We start from the raw sequence: 23,404 nt of genomic DNA, 5'->3' as shown, positions 1-23,404 counted from the left end.
TCATCCCTCGTCAAAAAAAACCAACCACACACAAAATCGCCCCTCCATCCGTGTTTTTAAGTGTGTCGCATTTGGGGGCCCGCCCCTTCTTACACCGACTGCCCTCCCTGCATAGAATTTTTATTTGGTATTTCTTTTCTTTTTCTGTCATACCTTTGAAGGGGCGCAAACGAGGAACGAAGGCAAAGAAGCGGAAGAAAAAGAAAAGTCAATGGAAAATCGTAGGATTCATCGTCAATGACCTCTTCGTCTCGACTGACTTGATCGCAACCCAACCCAGCAGAACTCACACGACTACCACCGACTTGTCGATCAACGAGGCCCTCCATCTCCTCCACCCATTGCCCAATCACCGAATCACCAATCCACTCCAACCAACGCTCCATCGCGGTCCGAGCCCTTGCGCCGTCGAGCCCCATGAGTTGTACAGCTGAGCCGGATTGCGCGCCCGCCTCTTCAAACAACCAGAATGGCCGCGGTCGAGGTTCAGGCTTTTGTCGCAAGCGACACCTATGGCTGGCCGTCTGACCAGCGCACGACGAGGACGAGGTATAGCAATAGGCGATGGGAATCCAGGAAGCGAGGAACGCACGACTGTGAACCACAAGACATTACCCACCTGGATGCCAGGCTGCACCTTATTGCCGATGCATGGGTGCTCTTGCGCGGTGCCACCGTAAGTCTTGTCCGTCCGTCTCTTTTGAAGAAGAACAAACTCCCGTCTGCAGCTTCAAGCTTCCGTTGTTCGGGACGATCACTCTGGCCTGCGCGGCAAAGTAGTGCGCCCGACTGCGTGGGCCAGCCTGGCTGGCGTTTGAGACCGGCGCATGGCAGCGCCCGCCGGTCCCAAGGTCAAGCGACGACAAATGCTTAGCTAGCTTGTCTTGTCTTCTCTGCCCTCAGACCAACGCGCTGGTTGTACTAACCCCGTTGCTCCCGAAACAGCACCATGCGCCCCGACCCGCCCGTCAAACCAGAGTCCTGATTGTACCCGATTTTCGCTCAACAAGATGGTCGCGATTCAGGCCACAGCTGCCTCCGCCTGCTGCCGAGCCCGAGACCGCTTTCCCCTCCCCCTCCTCTCCGACCTTGCCCGACCCGGCCGACACGAACTGCGCCGCGCATCGGAGCTGTCATGGCTTTGGCGGGCCTGACCAACCACATCCAGCTGGCCCTGGACGGGAGCCAAGGGAGCGGGAGGATCGTTGTGGTCGTGACCTCTTCGGAGACCCGATGGCCATGGAGCCGCTCGACTTCGGCTCGGACGCTGGATTCCTCCAGGCCGCTGGGAAGAAGAAGAAGAAGGCGCAGACGTCTTTCAACTGGCTGGATGACGAGGGCGACAAAAAGGAAGGCGATGGGACCGAGGGAGGCGGAGACGAGAATAAAGACCAAAATGGCGGCGGCGGCGGCGGCGGCGGCGGCGAATCAGGCGGCGGCGAATCAGGCGGCGGAGGTGGCGCGGGCGGCAACGACGGTGACGACGGCAAGAAGGATGGCGACAGCAATGGCGCCGATGCCAATAATGACGACATCTGGGATTTCACGCCCGTGAGCAGCAAGAAGAAAAACAAGGGCAAGGCCGCAGAGGTCAAGCCTGCGGAACCCAAGACGACGGACTCCTTCGGCTTGCCAGATATCCCCTCGACCGACTTTCACGAGATTAAACTCGATGACGCAGGAGGAGGAGGAGGAGGAGGAGGAGGAGGAGGAGGAGGCGGCGACTCCCTAGACCTCGGCCTTGGTACGAAGTCCGACAAGATCACCTCGGGTATCAGCGCGTGGACAACAGGCTGGGGAACTGGCAGCTGGAGCTGGGGAGGCCTCAAGTCGCCCTCCTCCGAAACGCCCGTGCCTGTCGAGGAGGACAAGCCGAAATCTCATGCCCCCGTCGACGACAACCCGTGGAGCATAAATCGTCCAAAGCCTAAGAGCAAGAAGACGACCTTCAGCTTCGGGGCGCTGGACCAAACCGAAGAGGATCATAAAGAAGATACGTTTGACTTTCTTGGTTCGGCCAGCAAGCCGGCAGAGAAGAAGAAGGATCTCGGCGGCTTCACTTGGGGCGTGGCGGCGAACGCGACAACGACGCCAAAGACCGGCGATGATGACTTTTGGGGCAGCCTGAACAAGGACAAGGCTGCTGCCGAGGACAAGTACAAGGAAGAGGACAAACCGGCCGCCGTGGCAGAAGAGCCTGCTGATGACGTCTGGGGCTGGTCTTCTACCAAGAAAGATGTAGGTTTTGCACTTTGGTTCTGGTGGATTTCGACTCAATCCATCATTGCGCTTGATCGAACTAACAACGAAGCTACAGAAAAAGAAGAACAAAATCGCTGTTGTAGAGGAGCCATCACCTCCAAAGGAACCGCTATTTGACTTTCAGAACGGAGAGACACCGAATGACGACGCAGATCGAGAAGCCGAGGCCGCCCTGATTGCGGGGGAGGAGGCGGAGCTCCAAAAGCTGCAGAACAAAAAGGACAACGGCGGCAAGCTGAACAAAAAGCAGCAGGACCGCTTGAAAGTCTTGACCGAAAATGCCAGAGCCAGGGCAGAAGCAGCCGCCGCTGCGGCGGAGAGCAAGGCTGAAGAACAGCCTGCTGCTGGTGAGAACGCCGAGGATCCTCCTGCGTCTGGCGAGGCAGCCTCTCCTGCGGACGAGCAGCCATTTGGGGACGGCGGCAACGACGCAGCTGCCGCACAGGCTGAAGCGGACGAGAGGGCGCGTATCATTGAGGAGGAGGAAGATGAAATGTACAAGCTGCAGCGCAAAAAGAAGCTTAAAAAGCCCGACAGGGACCGCCTGGACTTCCTCGAGGAGAGAGCCCGGCAGCGCGAGCGAGAGGCTGAAGAAGCTGCAACGGTCAAGGAGCAAGAAGACCAGGCTGCCGTCGATAGCTTCGCTGTTCCTGCGGAAGATTCTGCTGCCAAAGACGAGGCTGACGAAAAGGCCCAAATCATCCGCGACGAAGAGGAAGAGCTGGCAGAACTACTCTCCAAGAAGAAGCTCAAAAAGAACGACAGGGACCGCATCCGAGTCCTGGAAGAGAACGCCGAGGCACGCGCTCGTGAGGCAGAAGAGGCCGCCGCGGCTGCTGCCCATTCTGTTCCAGATAGCAGCGGTGATATAGCCGGGTCCAAGACCGATGAGACGGCCCCGACTTCTGTAGACGACTCCTTTGGCGATGATGCTGCCGCTGCTGCGCAGGCTGAGAAGGACGAAGCTGCGCGGATCATCGAGGAGGAAGAGCTAGAACTCGATTATCTGCTCTCCCTACCCAAGCTCAAAAAGGCTGACAAGGCGAAGCTCAAAGAGCTCCAAGACAGCAAGAAGAGACGTGAGCAAGAAGCCGCTACGAAGGCCGAGGCAGACGCTCTCGCGGATGCGGGCGGTGATGCGGGCGATGCTCCCCCAGTTGGTGATGATGCGCCTGCTGGTGATGACGGAGCTGCCAGGAATCAAGAGGATGACCCGGCAGCCCAAATCATCAAGGAGGAGGAGGAGGAGCTCGAGATGCTACAGTCACTACCGAAACTCAAAAAGGCTGACAGGGCCCGTCTCAAAGTCTTGGAGGACAATAAGAAGCTGCGCGAACAGGAGGCCGCCGCTGCCAAGGAGAGCGCCGACGCACCAGTTGATGTTGAGGATGTTCACGGCACAGCAGAGCCTGAGGGCGGTGAGGCAGTGGTGGACGAGGCCGCCTTACAAAAGGAAGCCGAAGACGCTCTGATCGCTGCTGAGGAGAAGGAGCTGTCAGAGCTTCTCCAAAAAGCCAAGACCAAGAGGGCGGATAAGCTGCGTATAAAAGAGCTGCAGGACCGCAAGGACAAGCGTGACGAGGAGGCTCAGGCCATCGCGGCGCAGGCTGAAGAGGAGGAGCGCCTGGCTCGCGAGAAGGCAGAGCAGGAGGCCAGAGACCTCGAGGAGCAACTGAAGCGCGAGGAAGACGAGCGACGCGCTGCCGAGATTGCTGCCGAAGAAGACGAGATCTTCACGCTCAAGTCAAAGAAGAAGCTCAGAAAGCCCGACAGGGACCGCCTGGCCGAATTGGAATTCCGACGAGACGAACGCGCCGCCACCGCCGCCGCCGCAGAAGCAGCCAAGAAGTCGGCAGACATCCTCGATGAAGGAGCTGCGAAGAACGAGGACAGCAGCAAAAAGGACTCTCAGACTCTGTCGTGGGCAGATGATGATCCAGCCGTGGATAACGGGATGGGCGACGACTGGGTGAACTGGGGCCTGGGCAGCTCCAAAAAGAACAAGAAGAACAAAGAGCCAGACCCGCCTCCGCCTGCCGACCCAGAGCCTGAGAAGGCCGCCGAAGAGCAGGACTCCTGGTCTGCATGGGGCTCTAGCAAGAAAGACAAGAAGGGGAAGAGCAAGACCAGCGATCTGATCGATTTCGGCCGTATAGGAGACGACATGGCGGCGTTTCCCACTCCGCCGCCAGCTGCCATGCCCGAAGCGAGCGGGTTCGACTTTGGCTGGGGAAAGCCGGCCAAGAAGGAGCCAATCGTGGAAGACGTCTGGAGTTTCGGCGGCAGCAGTGCCAAGAAGAAGAAGTCTAAAGATGTCCCAGCTGAAGTTGTGGAAGACACATTTGTGGCATCAAGTCCGATCGAGGAAACCAAAAACAAGATCGAGGACGATGACTTTTGGCCCACGTTTGGCAGTGGCAAGAAGTCAAAGGACAAGAAGTCTAGCAGTAAGGAAACTAAGGCTGCGAAATCCCCATCTCCGATCCCCATACCTCCTCCTCCTCCTGCTCCAATCATGGACCTGACGGCATTAGAAGAGGGTGACGGTGGCAATATTTGGGATGATCCCAGCGCTTCCACCGAACTCACCGACTCCAAATCCAAATCTTCGGATAAGGATGGCAGCAAAAAATCATCTTCGTCCAAGGAACCCAAGCTCAGCAAGAAGGAGCTTGAGAAGCTGGAAAAGGAGAAGAAGAAAGCAGAGAAGGAGCAGAAGGCCCGAGAAGAGCAAGAAGCTAAAGAAGCCGCTGAGAAAGCTCGATTCGAGGAAGAGGAGAGGCTCGCGGCCGAGGCCCAGGCTGAAGCCGACCGGCTTGCTCAAGAGGAGGCCGACCGCCTTCGAAAGGAGGAAGAAGAGAAGCAGGCGGCACTGGATGCCATCGCCCAGGAAGAAGCCGACCTCGCAGCTCTTCAGGCCAGGAAGGACTCCGGCAGGAAGCTTACCAAGAAGGAGAAGGAGAAGTTCGACAAGCTGTCGGCCAGCTGCCAGGCCCGTGCGGACGAGAAGGCTGCGCAGGAAGCAGCCGAACAGGCCGCACGTGACGAGGCTGAAAGGCTACTACGTGAGGCTGAGGAACAGGCCCGCCAGGAGGCCATCGAGAAGGAGGAGGTCGAGCTCAAGGAGCTGCAGAAGCGAAAAGACTCTGGACGTAAACTCGTCAAGAAGGACAAGGAGCGCTACGAGCTGCTCTCCGCGAACAAGAAGGCTCGCAGGGAGGCTGCCAAGGAGGCAGAGGCAGCCAAGCAGCAGCAGCAGGAGGAGGAGGAGGCTGCTGCTGCTGCTGCTGCCCCTCCTGCGGCTGACGCCAAACTCGACGACGATCTCGACAAGGACCTCGCCGAGCTGGATGCCAACGAACTCGAGGAGCTCGACAACTTCCTGTCTGCCCCTGCCAAGCCTGTGGCCATCAAGAAAGCAGCCGAGGTTGATGCGTTCAGTTTCTGGGGTGCATCCAAGAAGACGACTAGCACCAAAAAGGGCAAGAATCTGGTGGCTGAGCCAGTAAGTCATGCATGCAATCCTCGTGAATCTTATCTCCCCCCTGCCCCCTTGCCACTCATTCCCACAATCTTGTCTGCGTTCATCTCAGTCGGCAGCAGCCGAAATTGCGCATGCTGAGTCATGGTCATCCTACAAAGCTTCTCGAAGCTACCACGACGACTGCTACTACTGCTGTTGTTGGTGGCGCCACGGCCAAACACGATACTGTTGCTAGTATTGGGTCAGCCAAGCAGGACACGTTTCCTCCCAAGACGTCGTCAAGTACAACTGCCGAGCCGGATCGTGAACCACCCCGTGATGATGGTGATGCTCAGGTCGGGCCCAGCACACCGGCAGCCGCTGAACCAATGAAGAGAAAAGCCGTTGGGGGCAAGATTGCTGACAAGCTGAAGGCCTTTGAGGCAACGACCAAGGACGACGTCGTACCACCACCACCACCACCCCCGCCACCGCCTGCGCCGGCAGACCCGATCCCGCCACCCCCGCCGCCACCCGCTCCAGTAGACGAGGTCAAGCGCAAGAGCAAGTCCAAGAAGATTACCGACATTCCTGGCAGCTTCCCAGGCGAAGATGAGGAGGACCCGGACGAGATCATCGAGGTCATCGACATGGCCCCAGCCAAGAGCAAGAAGTCCAGCGGCAAGAGGTCCTCCAGGATCAAGACTGACGACGCCGTGGTGCCCGTCCCTCCTCCTCCGCCGCCACCAGCTGTGCCCGACGCGCCGATCGCCGTGCCCCTCCCTATCGAGGTGAAGAAGGAGAGCAGAAAGGAGAGGCCCAAGATCAACCACAATGGCGGCTCGAGTTGGGGCATGTGGACTGCATCCGGATCCCGCGACAAGGAGAAGAAGACTTCCTCCAAGCCCAAGTCGTCTTCTGCCGAAGAGCACAAGCGGGAGCGCAAGGAGCGCTCGCCTGACAAGGAGGAGAAGCTCTCCTCCCAGGGGTCATCGTCCGACAAGGCCGAGCGCGCGGCCGAGAAGAAAGAGCGGGAGATGGAGACACCTGCGAAGCCCAAGCTCATGAGCGTCTTCGCCAGCACGCCTCCCATTTCTCGGTCCATGTCCTCGCGCGACAAACGACACAAGGAGGGCAGGTCATCGCGCCGCCCTTCCATCGTCGACATCCACAGCGGTATGATGTCACCTCCCGAGGACGTGCCTGAGCCGGGCTCCAAGGCCGCCAGGATCTTGGGCATCGGTGAAGGCATGATGAGCCTGGGGAGATCTAGCAGCAAGCGCAAGCAGACCTCACGGCAGATCGAGGATGATGATATCGTCATGGTCGGCGCAAACGACGCAGAGCCCAGCCCGGACAAGCCGTCACGCCGCAGGCCATCGAGGGTAAGCAAATCTCGCAGAAGCCCCTGTGATGATGCTGTGAGACCGCAAACTGACCGTTTCCTTCTTTTTTCCTACCGAACAGGCATACACTCAAGACGATGACATTGTCATGGTGGAGGTTGCCGACGCCACACCGACCCCGGGCTTGCGACGCTCCAACACCACAGGATCCACCAAGAAGGGGTTCGGCGGCCTCTTTGGAGGTATCTTGCCCGGTTCTCGACCTGAACCATCTCGCAGACGTGGGATGTACCACACGGACGGTGAAGACGCAGGCATGGCCACAGATGCTGATACCAAGGAGGCCCGCCGCGCCCGCCGCGCCGAACGAGAAAGTGGTGAAAAGGCGAAAGAGGAAGCCCGGCGCGAAAAGCGACGCAAACAGGAAGAGGAGGCCGAGGCACTGCGCCAGGCTGAGAGGGAGGCTCGACACGCCGCGAAGAAAGCCGCGCGCCACCGGGCAGAAGAGGGCCGCCGGGCTGCTGAAGAGAAAGACGCCGCGCGGGAGGAGCGGAAACGACAAAAGCGGCTCGACCGCGACAAGGGGCGCGAGGCACTCGCAGCAGACGACGCTGAGGCCGATGCGGCGCGCCGGGCTGCCAAACGTGAGCGGCGCAAGGCACGGGCCGGGGAGAGCGATCGTGAATATGACGAAGAACGCCGCCGACGCCGGGCTGAGAGGCATGCTGCTGCCCGCGAGGGGGAGGCCAAGCCCCCCACACGGCGCCGGACCGAACCTGACGAGGATGACTTTGTCTACGCGCGCCCGGCCAAGCCCTCACGTCGACACACAGATGGCCTGGACAAAGCCTCAAGAAAGATGGCGGCGGACCCTGCTCCAGCCTGGCCTCACTCGGGCACCTCAAGCTGGGTCAAGGACCACAGCGACGCCGGCCCCCCGCCTGATGACGGAGGGATGACGACAGAGGCTGCGGACGAGGGCGAGGATGATGCTGCACGGCGGGAGAGGCGGCGCAGGAGAAGGTACGGCGACGTAGATGTCGACATGAGCGGAGACCGAGACAGGAGAAAGAAGAGGAGAGAGGAGAGGAGTGACGGGAGCGATGAGCGCCGTCGGGAGAGGAAAGGCTCGTCCTTTGCCCCAGATGTCGCCGGCGCCAGGAGCGGTAGCGGCGGCTTCGGAGGCTTGTGGAAGAAGTTGAAGGGGAACTAAAGAGAAAAAAAACCTACTTAATCAAGGGACGGAAACGACATCTTGGATGGCATGAAGAAATATGATGGGATGATATGATATATTTTCAAATGGTACGGGCGATTCATGATAGGAGATGGAATGAAAGAGAGTGGACACAACGACTAACTTGGTTGGCATTGGCATGTTGGGAAAGGAGGGGGGCGATTTGTTTTCTCTTTCCTCTTTTTTTTTTTTTCTTTCTCCCCTCTACAATTTCTCCTTTGGGGCTCTCTTTCAACCCGGTTGACATGTCTTGATACATGGCATGGTTTGCAGGATCGTTTTTCCTTCTATCAAATACCCACTTTAGCAATTCAAGCTCGCGTTATATAAATCACATGGAATTTTCTGCTTTTATTATGATTGAGGAGGGTCTTGATATGTATCAATTGAGTACTCTCGTGTACGGTATGAGGTGAGAACGAGGAGCATGGCATTCTGGATGTGTCCAGTCACTGTGTTCCGGCAGGCTAATGTTTCATATCACGATTTAGGTAATATGTAGTGATTTATTAGATGAAAGAAGTAGACCTGCCATTTATACCCGTAGAGTCACACTTTTTGGTTGCTTGATGGGGTGGGCTAATATTGTTACAAGATCAGAAACCACAGAACTGAAGACATTGGCTTCCTTGAAATTCCCATGAACTAAAGGAATACAACATGAGTATCTCCACCACGCACGCACATTATCAAGTCCAATGTGGCCATTTATCGTGTTCTAGTCTGTCTGTAGTCGTATATAATTGCGTGCCAGGCTGAAAAATTACAACATGGACAATAAATACTTTCTTTACGTGCGAGCTCTGCTGAAGAATCAATCGCCCGCGTCTTTGAAATATATAGACCTAATCATAAAAATCAAGCCATTCATAACACTTTACATATTTTATAATGACCATCATGATCTGGCATCCCCTGATCTTTCTGTATACATACAGAAGTCACCACATGCACTCCCCCTGCCCTCAGACCGCTCTTCACTGCTTTGCAATAGTATTCACACGATTGGGAGCCACATAACCCTCTCTTTCTGTCGTCTTCCGAGCCAACCTCGGATTTTATGATCACAGCTGGGCTTTCTTCAGGCTCCAAAACCACCGAATCTTCAGATGACCGCTCCGATTCCAGGCGGGGGCTTACTCGCTCGATCTTGTTGGACAAAACATCCCACGTCAAAAGCAAAGATTTGGAGGTCTGGAGAGCGCACGGGGGATAGAATTGCCGCATGTCTGCCGCCTCAAGATCCCGGAAAACACTCAGAAAGCGCAGTCAGTGTTGACAAGGCACACGATATGCTTCAAGAGTACATGTCGATCATCAGGTTTCCAGGGAGCCTGTGCCCGGTTTGCCCGAATTCTCCGAGTAGAGGATGACGAAGCCAGTACTTTGGAGAAACTACAAGTCATTTGTTTGTATGTGTCAAGGGCTGGCTATTATGGGTCTCTGGGTCTTTTGCAAAGTGGTGTTGGTGGATATCATGTTGTCATTAATTAATGGGTAGTGAGTACGGCCAGGACTTGGAGGTAACCATAGAAAGAGCCATATTATCTGTATCTCGGCTCCGAGGAAAGGTATCGAGGTCTTATAGGAGTAATTAGAGCATCTCTCAAGCTAATATCAAATTGATCGAGAAAAACATCAAAGTCCTTGTCGGATGGACTCGTGCACAAAGAAAAACAGACAACGGCGGGATTTGTTTTCGCCACTGCTACTTGGTCTAAGCACAACCTCTTTTGTCGCCGAGTTTTCTCCAAAACAAACGTCCGAGCTCGTCAGCTCATCCAGGGCAACGATCGTCGATCGTCGGTCATGTAGACAATAAACTGGACATACTGTGATTGTTTTACACCGCCCATGCATCATGCAGGGTTTCATTGTCTTGGCATGTCTCATAAAGGTCATCATTTTATATTCAAAACACTTTGACAATTGCCAGGGTAGTACAACTCTCAGGGTATAATTTTCACACTTCGCCACCTAGGCTGTACATGCTATACTATACAGAATCCAGGCTGAAATCAGACTCTTTTTGATAAATAAATGCCAGTTTAGTGAATAGATACCAGAAAGTGAGCCAGGCCTGTCTGTAATAAATATATCTTTTTTTAATAAAAAAAATGCGTAAATATAGGAGAAGTAATAATAAGTTCACTTGGCGAGTATGTACTGCCTGGGTGGCGAAGTGTGAAAATTATACCCTGAGAGTTGTATTCGTTGGCCGCCTGTCACCTTCCAGATGGAGATATGGTTTGCGTGATTCTACTTGCAACGCAGGGAGCCAGGAAGGATTCACCAGGGGTGTACTTCTCCATACCGACATAGGGAATACTACCGAGCATCGCGGTGAACAAGGCGGGTAGAAGGAGGAGGAGGAGGAGGAGAAGGAGGAGGAGGAGGAGGAGGAAGAAGAAGAGGAAGAAGAAGAAAGCGGACCATACTGCAGTAAATCATTGTGATATGTTCAATTTATAAAAAGGCGTCCAACCCTCAACAGGGAGGGCAGATGAGTATCGAGAGAGAGAGAGACACACACACACACACACACACAGCCAACCGTGAAGAAACAGCCTCCAAGATGCGCTGGGCTATCGTTCCTCTCATCGTCGCCACCGCCAGGCTCGCAGGCGCGGCCTGTCCATATGCTGGAGCGTCAGGTTCACCGGCGCCTCTCATGGGACGTAACGCCGACGCCCCCATCGAGGGCAAAAAGGGGATCCTGTACATGAACCGCAACTCGCCCGTGTCCTCACAGCTCTACATCGCCAACGCCGACGGCAGCAACGAGCGGCTGCTGCTGGGCAACAACTCTGTGTACGAGTATCACGCCCAGTGGTCCCCCGACGGCGAGTGGATCGTCTTCACGAGCGAGCGCAACGGCGACGGCAACTCAGACCTGTGGCGGTCTCGTCCTGACGGGAGCGACCTCGAGGCCCTCGCCACGACGCCCTACGTCGAGGGCGGCGGAGCCATCTCGCCCAACGGGAGCCTGGTGGCGTTCCACTCGACGCGCAGCAACTACAAGAGCAACATCTGGGTCATGGACCTCGAGACGGGCACGTCGTGGAACATTACAAACTCCACCGAGGTTGCTGGGGACTGGCAGCTGCCGGACGGACACTTCCGACCGGCCTGGTCTCCGGATGGAGAGTGGATTGTGTTCTCCTCGGACAAGGACACGCTGTGGAGGGGACACAACAATGTGTCTGGCTGGGAACACACGCAGGAACTCTCCATCTATGCCATCAGGCCGGACGGGAGCGGGTACCGCAAGGTGGTCAACAACTCGGGGTATTCCCTCGGCTCGCCCAAGTTCTCGCCTGACGGGTCGCGCATCGTGTTCTACGAGATGACCACCGAGTCCACTGTGTTTGCGAGGCGGCTGGACCTGATGGATGAGGAGGAGAGCCAGATTGTGTCGGTGGACTTTGCCACAGGGACAGACCGTGTCAATCACACGTCGGGCAGTGGTGTCAAGGTGTTCCCGCAGTATGTCGATGCGAACACGATTGGGTACCGGAACAAGACGACAGGCTTCAACTACGTCTCTGCCCAGGCGCAGGGTGGTGGTAACTTCACCAGCCGGGCCTCGATCCCAGGCGGCATCGCCATCGCCTCGCCCGCCTGGTCACCAAACGGCACCCTGCTGGTGTACGAGAAGCCAGTGTGGGGGACCCCCTCGGGCGCGCTCACCTGGCGGCCCATCAACAAGCCCCTCTACAGCTGGAACGACGAGTGGGAGTACCGCAACATGGACGTCTTCCCGACCCTCTCCAAACAGGGCGTGCTGGCCATCAGCGAACAGGAGCTGGCCAACGGCTCGCTCTACACCATGCGCCCGGACGGCACCCACCAGACCGAGATCTTCAGCGCCCTCACCGACGACGTGATCCCCGCCGCGCTGGCAGCCGGCACGGACGCGGGCGCGTTCCAGCCCTCGTGGTCGCCGGACGGCGACTGGCTGGTGGTGGGGCTGGGCAGCTGGTTCCAGACGCGCGAGGACGACCTGGGGCTCATCTACCGCGTCGCCGCCAACGGGTCGTGGCACGAGGTGCTGGTCAACGAGACGGGCATCAACGCCGGGTTCCCGAGCCTGTCGCCCGACGGCCGCTACATGGTCTACCGCACCTGGGACCAGGCCACCGACTGGTCCGGTGGCCTGCGCGTCCTGGACCTCGAGACCGGGAACACCACCGTGCTGACGACGGCGTGGGACGTCCTGCCCTCGTTCGCGCCCACGGGGTCCACCATCCTCTTCACCCGGCGCACCAGCACGCCCATCGCCGGGCCGTATGATGATAACTATGATGTGTGCACGATCAACCTGGACGGGTCGGATTTCCAGAACCTGACGCCCGAGTCGCTGGGGAACGATGCACATGCTACCTGGACCGCGGAGGGCAGGATCTGGTATGTGGGCTCGCAGTTTGGGTTTCCTGAGGAGGGCCCTGTGTATGATAACATCTGGCAGCCGTATGGCAAGATTATGCTGATGAATGCGGACGGGTCGAACAAGACGGTGTGGACGGATGGCATGTGGGAGGATGCGATGCCGCAGTTTATTCCGAATTCTTTGTTGAACGGAACTGCTGCTTAGAGAGGTATGGTTCTGTATTGATAGATGACAATATACAAGTAGATGGTGTTGTATTATGAGACAGATCAAGCAGGGCTTTTCTGGTGTGTTTACCATTGACTCGCAGAACCAAGTCTCATCAATGCTTATCAGCGTTTGTAGAAATTCAAGTAACACCAATTCTTACAATGAATCCCAAGAGACAAGTCCAGGAGGAACGTGCCGAACCTCAATATTGTGGTAAGATATCTTCAATTTCTTTATGATTTCGTAACCAAGATATCCTTATTCTGGCATATTGCCTTTGGTTATGTCCACATTCTCAGCCTCCTTTCCCTCAACCAAACCTTCTCCTTCTGCTTGAGGAGGATGATCCTCATTCATACCATGAACCAGCGGGTTATTCTCAATTCTACCGTTGATAAAATGCCCAGCCACACTCTCTTGCCCAGGTCTAGTGCCAAAGACCACGTTATATCTCCCAGAAAGCGACATGGCTGGGTCATCACATTCGGCTCCAACAGGTTCGAGTAGTTCCTTGTCGGCCACAACGAGCCGGCGCAGGATCTCCAGGGCCTGTGCCCAGGTCCCGTCCACCAATTTGATGCGTGACAAGGTCAAGTATTGCAGTCTAACACCGTTTCCTTTGAGTATATTCTCAAGACACTCCAGATCAGTGAGACGTAGGGGCATGTCAGACAGGTGCATGTCCTTCATATTCATCCACGAGCGCGTGGGCCCGCCAAACGTCGTATCAATGCACGGCATGGCCAAAGAGGCAAGTCTGAAACAGTGATCCGAATTGAGATTGCCTTCGACCCAGCCGCTGTCGACAGCAAGTCTGAACCGTTCGAGGCTGTTGCTGTGTGTCATGGCAGCGATGTAGCGTTGAAACGCTGCTGTATCCTCGGTATTTGGTGTCTTCCGTTCCCTGGAACCGTGCCCGCACCCATGGATGAAGGCGAAATCCTTGATACCCATAGAACTGACCGCGGAGGCGAGTCTAACAGGATTCTGCTCAACGGTCTCCCAAAGAAGTCGGTAATATTGCTCTGCAGGTGTGGTCGTCCGAACGCAGATCCTGTCGAGCTTGCAGCCAGACTCATGTATAGCGAGGGGAAGGTTGAAGAGGACTTGGGCCGGAGGCATTCCCAGCTGCTGACACAAAACTTGGTTCCAAGACAAAGGCTTGACGACGACGTCAAGATCGAGAAGACCGTCGTATTCTTCGTCTCGTGTGGTAGGACTGACGAATACATTTTGATCCACATCCTCAAAATCTGGGTATTTGATGTCCTCCTGATGATGGAAGTCTTGTAGCTCGAGAGCCTTCATCCTGGGCATACGTGCTATGGCCGCAGTAAATCTCTCCACAAAGGCGTTGCTGCCCTCTCGCAGGCTTTCCTGTTCGCTGTATCGTAGCTGGTAGCGCCTGTGTGCAGCACGCAGTAACTCGATGTGGCGATGTCTGTCCTCCTCAGACACGGAAGTGTCTGAGAACCTCTCCAAGTTCCAAAGCAGATCTCGCGCATTCCCCGTGCTGACAAGATTCCATGTTTTCAACACAGCCTTGACTCTTTCCAGCACAGCCGCCACCTTCGCTCTCTGCAACACTACATCTTGGTCATAGCCATATCCCCCAGACTCTGCCCTCTCCAGCGTCCTCTCGCAAGCCCGCTGGTACTTTTGCGCACGTTCCAACACCCTCCGCACAGCCCAGCCCGCGAACTCGTTCAGATTGCTAGCCAACTGGTGCACATAACAAACCGCCTCAAGTCTGACAATTCTCACGCCCTTGCTGATGAGCGGGTGGCGCGAGATAGTCTCGAGTTTCTCTAGGGACTGAGCGTCGATGCCTTCGAGCCGGATGTAATGTACGAGCAGGTGTGCGCTGGCGGCCGCGAAGCGGCGGCAGACGAGGCGGGTGCTTACGATGTCGGCCGCGGAGGAGGCGAAGCCGATGTGTGTGGCGCGGTTGGCTGGCTTGTAGGTTTTTACGAGAGTGAATATCTCAATTAGGATCTCGTCGGGGAGGGAGAGGATGCCTGTTGTGGGAGGGTTGCCGCCCCCCTGGGCGGGGCAGGAGATGTTATCCATTCAGATATTCAAGATGGACCGAGGATCATTTTGGAGGTGAGCATGAGTAGGTATGTTCTCGTTTTCTTTTTTCTTTTGAGGGGTTCTCTTTGTTTTCCAAAGTTCACATGCACTTAGGAAAGTATTTATGCTGGCCAAATCTGAGGCTAGGTAGGTATTGGAGGGCTTCTTTGTTTCTAATTCGAAGTAGCACAGTACCATTGAACTTTGGGGCCAGAGGCTAGGGTGTCGGCGACTCGCCTTCGTGAGCTATATATAGGATAGACTTACATTTGTTCTTTTGCTGCAATTATGTGATTCACTTTGCATTGCAGTTCTGAAAGGTTGCATGGGCGGGTAACCCGGAGATGCGGACCAACTGCCTTGTGCAACCAGGCCAGCATACTTATGCAGTTGGCTCCGACATCCTTGCAGCCAACAAGAGTAAGGCTCGGAACCGGCATCACGAAGACCCTATGATTGATATTCTAGAAATGGTCACAATCTGTTTAGAGAGGCGGCACTCCGATCAGGGTTGCTCTTTGCGGTGCGTAATTAGCTTGCAGCACAAAGAGCATTAATTATGATGGAAGGAAGGTAGTTATGATAGCAAGCTACAAATCTATACATTCTGAGTGATTAAGGTACCATGTCTCTATAGGAGACATTACATAAATAGAATGTTGCAAGATTATTTACAACAGGGAAAAGAAATACAGCCAGACTTGCTAAGCGAAGTGGGCTCAACCTTTAATCCAGTATTATGTGAGTGCAACCAAATTATAGACAATCGCAAGCACCCCAGGAAGTATCATCATAAATTTGACTGGCCTAACAGCCCCCCTGCATGCTCCAGAGGACTGAGAAGTTGACGAAGGTGTCTCCGAGGCGGAAGACACTGGTGTGCTCGTCTCCGTTGTTGTCTTCTGGACAGCGTTTGATGTTGCAAGTGGCCCAGTCGCCGTCTCCAATGTCATTATCGTCGCACCCCCACTACTACTCGCCATGATCATCGAGGCAGTCGAGGACAGGTTCACAATTCCCTGGCTTGTGCTCCCTCCACAGTTCCTCCTCACACGGCGGACAGTGGAAACAGAGGAAGACTTATAGTTGCTGGATGCCGTCGTATGCTTTGCTATTGTAACTGTAGTGTTGTGGGTCGAGGTAACGGTGGACGTCGCAGACAGAATAGCCAGAGTTGTCGAGGTTGTGTTGCCCGAGGCAGGAGGACAGTACGTCCCGTGGGGAACACACAGCGCCAGCGCAGAGTGCACGGATGCGTGACCTGTAAGTGTCAGCCGTGGAGTCGCGGAACGGCTCGAGGTCTGGGCTGCCTCGGCTGATGTGCTGCTCGTTGTGTGAGCCGAAGCTGGAGAAGAGATTTCCTCCGCTGAAATAACATCCTGGGTGCTTGCTGCAGGGCTAACGCTTGAAGGAGGCGCCGAGATGGGTTGACGAGATGAAGAGGAAGTTGCTTCTGCCGCCAGGAAAGTGGTTGTGGACTGCCCTGCTCCTGTCAGCCATGACTGGGAGACGATGCTGACGCTGGTCTTCTGCGCTTCATTGTCTGGAAACGTCGATTCCAAGGTCGGTGGCGGCGGTGATGATGATGATACAGTGGCAAAGACGAGACCTGTCTGCGCGGCTGATATCGTCGGCTCCTCGCAGTAATCCTCCTCGGCGCCCACCACGGTCGAGAAACAGACCGCGGCCGTCAATAGTAACAACTTGTTAGGTTGCATGTCTAGGAAGAAGGAATGACGTTGAGGAAAGATGACACAAACCTGCCGGGCCAGTTTTGTGTCTGTTGGTTCTTTCATATGAGAAGTGGGTTTGTCAAGAACAGAGCCTCATCAACTTGGGTATTTGCCATGGACTGGCGTAGTCGTGATGGAACAAAGGGAGACGTAATTACAGGACAGGAAATAGCAGACAAGGAAGCCATTCATTTTGACGGCGAGAATGGATTGTCACAAGGCTCTTTGTAAAGCCCTGTGGCCATGCCGTTCCGCCTCTTTTGTGTGATTTCAAATTTCCGCTGTAGAATTCCTCATACCCTTTGCTGTTAATACATGGTCACGCCCCGAGGTAGATAAGTCCCGTATACACTCGGCCGTAGGAATTCATTCAATGAAAAAAGAGTTGCAGAAATATGGAATTTGCGGACAGGAAATGTCAAGAGCGGCGAATTGCTATCATAGTACTTCTCCATCATTTACCCGCGCAACCTCACTCGAGGCACGCCTTTTCCATACACGTCTCCTGCCACTTGTTCTAAAGGCCCCTTGGGCGTACATTGGGAGAGAAGATTGGCGCTTTGTGAATGCAGGCCGGCGCCCCTTCCAATGCCTCCTCCACCCTCTCAGCCCTCTCCAATTAAAAGCAGATAGTATGGTCCAGTATCTCCGTCACTACACATGCAGACCACCGAATTCCCGTGCCGTGTAGACACATGCACCCCAGTGCCAGGCCTCATTGCAAGAATTGAGGGCGTGTCACCTCGCTGGGAATGATCCGTAATGGTTGGTCTTTACGACAAAACGCATAGACAAGAGACCCAACAGGCCATCGCGTGATTGAGAGGCCTCACATGGAGCGATCTCTACTATAACCTCGTATCGCAGTGTGGAGGGGGAGGGGGCGATGTCCGCACAGCAGGGGCTAATTAACACGATGGGGGACGCCCCCCATGGGCGTATGTATGCATGACCAAGCTGAGCTCACCTCACTTCCCTTACAGGTGTGCGCTGCTAGCGGTAGAGACATGGGAGAGGGGACTGCTATACCGTGAGTCCCTACTCTAGACATAATTTGTAACTCAGAATCAGTCACAGGTGTCACACGATAGAGATGTTGGTTGAGTTGCATGGTTATCAAAAGCACAGATCACCTGCTCGTCAAGAAGTTGCCATGAGGGCGGAGGGGTCTCGTAGGGCTGAAGGGTTGTAGGTAACAACAGGTACTGTGTAATTGAGCGCTGCTGATCTTTGCGGATCCTGTAGATCTGGTCTGGGTACTACTAAAACAATTCTTTGGAAGATCTAATGATGATCACACCGTTGCTGTAACATCGAGTGCAAGACGGCGCAAGGCAGGCGTGGTCTCCTGCTCTGCGTTTCTTGCTGTTCCGGAACATCGGCAGAGAAATACGCTGACACCACCAAAAAAAAAAAAAAAAAAAAAAAAAAAAAAAGTAGGACGCAGGCCTGAAGAGAAAGAACGAAGCCGATGCGGGAAACGGGGCCTCTGTCCATACCGCTCGGCCCTTACGTCGCACCACCGGTAGCTTGCAGCCAATAGGTCTGATGTTTCCGAATGTTCGCCCCCACAAAACCCGACCCAGGGGCTTGGGCATGTGGGAAGTTTGGGTGTGGGTACGTGGGATTTTTGGCAGGTCGGTCTCGACGTCCCTCTTTTTGCCTCGGTCGAGCAACGCGAAGCCACCCACCATAACACTTTTTGCTCAGGAATGCTTCAAAAGCATGTCGATCCTCAAGTTCATCAGGCGAAGCGAAACTTGACTGGCTCACTGGCGCAGCACAGCCTCGATGAGGGGGGCGAGACGTGCTTTGCCCTTTGCGGTCCTTAGCCTCTTGGCCTTTTTGTGGTGTGGCTTGTCGTATGTTGTACATGGTAGGTCGTGTGCTGGTACCAGTCACTGCACTGTCTTGTCAAGCAGCCTTTTCATGGTTACCTGTTGGGTTGGAGGGGGAGGGGTTCTTTCTTCCTCTCTTCTCCTGACTGAAGCTGGGATTAAACACTTTCTTATGTCTATATTTCTTTTTCCATGTCTTTTCTCTTTTTTTCCCCTCCTGCCCTGCTCGACTCCCAACCACCAACAATTCCCAATGCTCCACTGACTCAAGCTTTTTCTACCTTTTCTTCATGTACGCGTGTATAGTACTATGTATGTACAACCGCGCCTTCCCAGGGACCCATAAATAGTAACGTTTGGGGTCTTGTCTGGGGTCTTCCTGTCTGAGAGAGAACTTTAAACGGGACCCAGAAAGACAAGACTAGAAATCCCTTGTGCCTCCTCAATACATTTTAGAAATTTTGATAGGAACTCTGCACCAATGCATTCTCGCACTGGAGGAAGAGATAAACTGAAGCCAAGTACCCTGTACATACTTTCCACGCTTCGTAGGGAGACGAGGGAGGTAAGGAAGGAGGCAAGGAGGGCAAGAGGGAAGGAGTGAGTGGCCTCTTTTGGCGTTAGTGCCTGCGTGCGTAACTCTGGTCACTAGTTGGCCAGTGATCATTGGCTAGCAATTACTGGGTAGTGGGCGTGTTGTTCTGGGCCAACACTCTGGGCCCTTCCCATGTCACCAATCCTCCTCCCACATCCAACACAATCCGTCTCACGATTTTCCCACTGGGCGCTTCTACATAGTACTTCTACTACTACTACTACTACTACTTTTACCACTTCTTCAGTATGTCCTCCTCCTTCTTCTCGTCGTTCCCACGTGCTTTGACATGTTGTAAAAAGACACACTTGGAAGGGGGTTGAAACTAATTTGTCCTTGTGCTCATGCAGCTTGGCCAAAGTGAATCCCACACAGATACTGTTTCCGTTCTGGACCTGCTCGATTCCTGCTTTGTCAATAGTGCTACCCTGCTTTACCGCCTCTGACATCACCCTCCCCCCTGCTGCCGGCCTGATAGAGGGAGCAGCCACCTTCAGCAAGCAACCACGGCGACAACCACCAGAATAAAACTGTTTCTTTCCCCTGGTCCACCAACCCACAAACCACCTTGCTCAGTTTCAACGGACCCAGAACACAAGCACGTCTCCACCGTCCTGCCAGACATCCTTTTATCAGTCAGTTTGGTTGTTTAATTATTCTGCATGGGAATGTACATGTCGTCACTGAAATCCACGGGTCTCGATATTGTTTACTTTCCCCCACAACAATTGCTTGCGCTTTGACACAAGAGACGACGACACTCCTTGCTACCCGACTGGAGCAACTACCACTGTTCTCTCTTCAGGGACGAACCACAACGGGTTGATCGATCCATCGACAGGAAGTGCAGGCCTTGCTCAAACGCAGCGAGCGCGCTGTCGTTGCCTGCGCTACCGGAATAGGGCACCCCTTCATTATCCAACCTCCCTCCCAGACTCCGCCCCTCCTCGTCCTCGTCCTCGCTCTCTGCCCTCCTTCTTGGGGTCTGGGTAGAGCCACACCCGAACGACAAGCAGCATGGACGCCGCAGGAGCCGTGCTGGCTACAGCGCACGAGATATACACCCGAGCGAACGACACATCCTCCGACTCGTCCTCCACCACCGAGCGACCAGCCTCCTATAAAGTCATCGGCATATGTCTTGCCATCGGTTCAGGCCTGTTCATCGGGTCCTCATTCGTCCTCAAGAAGGTAGGCCTGCTCAAGGCCAATGAGAAGTACAATGAGGCTGCCGGCGAAGGCTATGGCTACCTCAAGAACGCCTTCTGGTGGACGGGCATGACCCTGATGATTCTGGGCGAGATCCTCAACTTTGTCGCCTATGCCTTTACCGACGCCATCCTCGTCACCCCGCTCGGCGCCCTGTCCGTCGTCATCTGCACCATACTCTCTGCCATCTTCCTCAAGGAGCGCCTGAGCATGGTTGGGAAGGTTGCCTGCTTCCTGTGTATCGTGGGCTCCGTCGTCATCGTCATGAACGCTCCCGAGGAGTCGTCTGTTGCAGATATCCAGGAGATGCAGCACTATGTCATTCAGCCTGGCTTTCTGTCCTACGCCGGCGTCATCATCGTTGGAGCTGCCGTGACTGCTTTCTGGGCTGGTCCCAAGTACGGCAAGAAGAACATGCTGGTGTACATTTCGATATGCAGCTGGGTCGGAGGGCTGAGCGTGGTAGCCACCCAGGGACTGGGCTCTGCGATTGTCGCTCAGGCAGGAGGAGAGTCACAATTCACCCACTGGTTCCTCTACGTGCTCTTGGTGTTTGTCGTCGGCACGCTCTTGACCGAGATCATCTTCCTCAACAAAGCACTGAATATCTTTAACGCGGCCATGGTCACACCTACATACTATGTCTACTTCACCAGTACGACCATCATCACCTCGGCGGTCCTCTTCCAGGGATTCAAGGGCACCGTCACTTCCATTGTGACGGTTGTGCTGGGATTCCTGGTGATCTGCTCGGGCGTCGTCCTGCTGCAGCTCTCCAAGTCGGCCAAGGACGTACCCGACTCTGCTGTGTTCGCTGGCGACCTCAACCAGATCCACACCATCGCCGAGCAAGAGCAGCCCGAGACAGAGCCCAAGGCCGACGCGATCCGCGGTGCCGCGGCTCTGGTTCGCCGGTTCTCGACGGCACGCGAAAAGATGGAGGTGGAGGAGCTCAAGAGGCTGCGCCTGGAGAAGGAGGCGGAGCGGCTCGAGGCCGTCAGCGAGGAGGGCGTGCCACAGTTTGAATGGGACGGCCTGCGCCGCCGCAGGACCACTCTGGGTAGCCACCGCAGCAGGTCCACGTCGACGCCCGTCCACGCTGCCACTTTCTCGACTCCACAGCATACCGGCACCATGGGCAGCCCGCATCCGCCGCTGGGCATGTCGCGCTTCCCGACGGACGAGGAGCTCGCCGAGCACGACGACGACAGGCCCTTCTCTGCTGGTCTGTCCAGTGTCATCGGCACCATCCGCTCGCGCGCTACGAGCGTGCTGCCGGGCCACCCTGACTTTAGATCGGGCAGCGTCGACACGACGGCGAGCGCACAGGGCTTCGGTTTCGGCGCGGGCAAAAATAGCAAGGCGCAGAGCCCCATGCACCCGGTGCAGCTCACCGACATTGCCATGCCGGCGCAGCACACTGGGGCCAGCAACCTGAGCCTGGGCAGCAGCAACTATGGCATCTCGGCCGCCCACACCGAGTATGACCCGGGGGCGGCAGAGAGACACATTCAGTTCGGTGGAGAGACACGCCACACACCGGGTAGTCTGGCAGCGCCCACGCCACCACCACACGGAACGCCAGGACGCGTGTCGGCGAGACGGCAGTTCTCGTTCCAGAATGTGTTCAAGAGGAACCGAGACCAGCAGCAGCATGACGAGGCGGATGACCGGCCGACGTCGTCTAAGAGCAACAGGCCCTTCTCGAGCAGAGGATACTCTGCCCCGCACGTAAAGACGGCGACTGGTAAGCACAAGATACCCTTCTTTTCTTCTCGTGTTACTGCTCTTTTATAACGATTGTTTGTTTTGCTGACGAGTTCCCAACAGAAGAGGAACGCCTTGGTCTCGTGCACGGTGGCGACAATGCATCTAGCTCCAGGAGATCCCCTCCATCCTACGAGGAGGATGATGATGACACTGGCAGCCCTGACGACTATGAGTACGACGACGGCGACCTGAAGGTCTATGCAGACGACAGTCCGAACCGGTACGGCCGCGGCATCACGGGGACTTCGTCGAGGGGAAGGACGGGAAGCGGCAGCAGCAGTGGAGACGAGAAGGGCCTGGGCATCAGCGGTGCCAAGGAGAACGATGGTGTCGAAAGACGCCATGAGGCGCAGGGCAGTACACCGCCGAGGCCACCGACACACGGGACACCGCCAAGGTATGCCACACCTGGGAGTGGCAGGGGGACGCCACAGGGGGAAGGGAGACCCGGTGCGTTCTTATGATATGAGCCGTAAAGGGGCCCAAGACACATCCGGCCTCCATTTTACAACTTTCTGGATCCTTACCGCTATACAACTTGCATCACGATCGAAGAGATATAGGCTCGCGCTGCTCTTCTGTACGATACTGGCATGATGACGATGAATTCTTCACGCGGCGTTTGCGGTGTGTTGGGCTTTTTCTCTCATGAACGAACGATAAAATTTCTTTTCGGGGGAGGGGGGAAGGCAGTCTGTTGATGTTGCGACGGCGCGGACGGAAACAACAATACTAAAGGATAGACGAGCGTATACACAAGGGAGCAGGAGGCGTCTGGGTGGTTTTCTGGGGAAGCTGAACCAGGACAGCGAGAGAGAGAGAGAGAGAGAGAGAGAGAGAGAGAGAGAGAGAGAGAGAGAGAGAGAGAGAGGAGCATGGTCAAGGTGGTTATTAAATGTAGATAGGCGGGGGAACATGCATTGGTGGTTTTTGGATAAATGGGTCGTTTGGGTCCTCATGGTATATACATGTATAGAAGGACTGGAGACAGACAGAGGCCTCTTTTTTTGTATAGTTGTATAATGATACAAATATGGGATTGCAAATGTAACAACTTTTGGTTTGTAATGGAATGAGTTTATTGTTAGAGAGGCCTGTGTAGGTCCTTGAGTAGATATTATGGAAGGTTTGAACAACAACACCAGGGCCTTTACACAGCCATCCCAATGTGCCTTCCTGGCTGATAATGCCGTGGCTCGTTCAAAGACGATGATGTCAAGGCCTTCCTTCAATGCAAGATGCAGAAGGAGGAAAATGGTGGACGCTTCTCACAGGACT

General features: G+C 55.2%; 3 protein-coding genes across 3 annotated transcripts; 2 read left to right on the top strand and 1 right to left on the bottom strand.

Annotated features, from left to right (window-relative positions):
- Nucleotides 1-10,979: 10,979 nt before the first annotated feature.
- Nucleotides 10,980-12,902, top strand: M406DRAFT_255038 (tricorn protease N-terminal domain-containing protein; the record flags this gene model as incomplete). Its single annotated transcript, XM_040917008.1, has 1 exon — nt 10,980-12,902. One exon carries the CDS (start codon nt 10,980-10,982, stop codon nt 12,900-12,902), a length of 1,923 nt encoding a protein of 640 aa, XP_040778222.1.
- A 264-nt stretch (nt 12,903-13,166) lies between these two features.
- M406DRAFT_69421 (uncharacterized protein) lies at nt 13,167-14,978 on the bottom strand (the record flags this gene model as incomplete). Its single annotated transcript, XM_040925269.1, has 1 exon — nt 13,167-14,978. The coding sequence occupies one exon, from the start codon at nt 14,976-14,978 to the stop codon at nt 13,167-13,169; it is 1,812 nt and encodes a 603-aa protein (XP_040778221.1).
- A 5,186-nt stretch (nt 14,979-20,164) lies between these two features.
- On the top strand, nt 20,165-22,290 carry M406DRAFT_217108 (DUF803-domain-containing protein; the record flags this gene model as incomplete). The annotated part of the gene is made up of 2 exons (XM_040915495.1): nt 20,165-22,103; nt 22,187-22,290. Coding segments are annotated over 2 exons (2,043 nt in total), but the record flags the coding sequence as incomplete, so codon positions are not given.
- Nucleotides 22,291-23,404: the final 1,114 nt, after the last annotated feature.

The sequence above is a fragment of the Cryphonectria parasitica genome, assembly GCF_011745365.1.
Source record: "Cryphonectria parasitica EP155 unplaced genomic scaffold M406scaffold_3, whole genome shotgun sequence".
In the NCBI taxonomy this organism is placed as follows: domain Eukaryota; kingdom Fungi; phylum Ascomycota; class Sordariomycetes; order Diaporthales; family Cryphonectriaceae; genus Cryphonectria; species Cryphonectria parasitica.
This window is presented reverse-complemented; position numbering and strand designations above follow the sequence as displayed.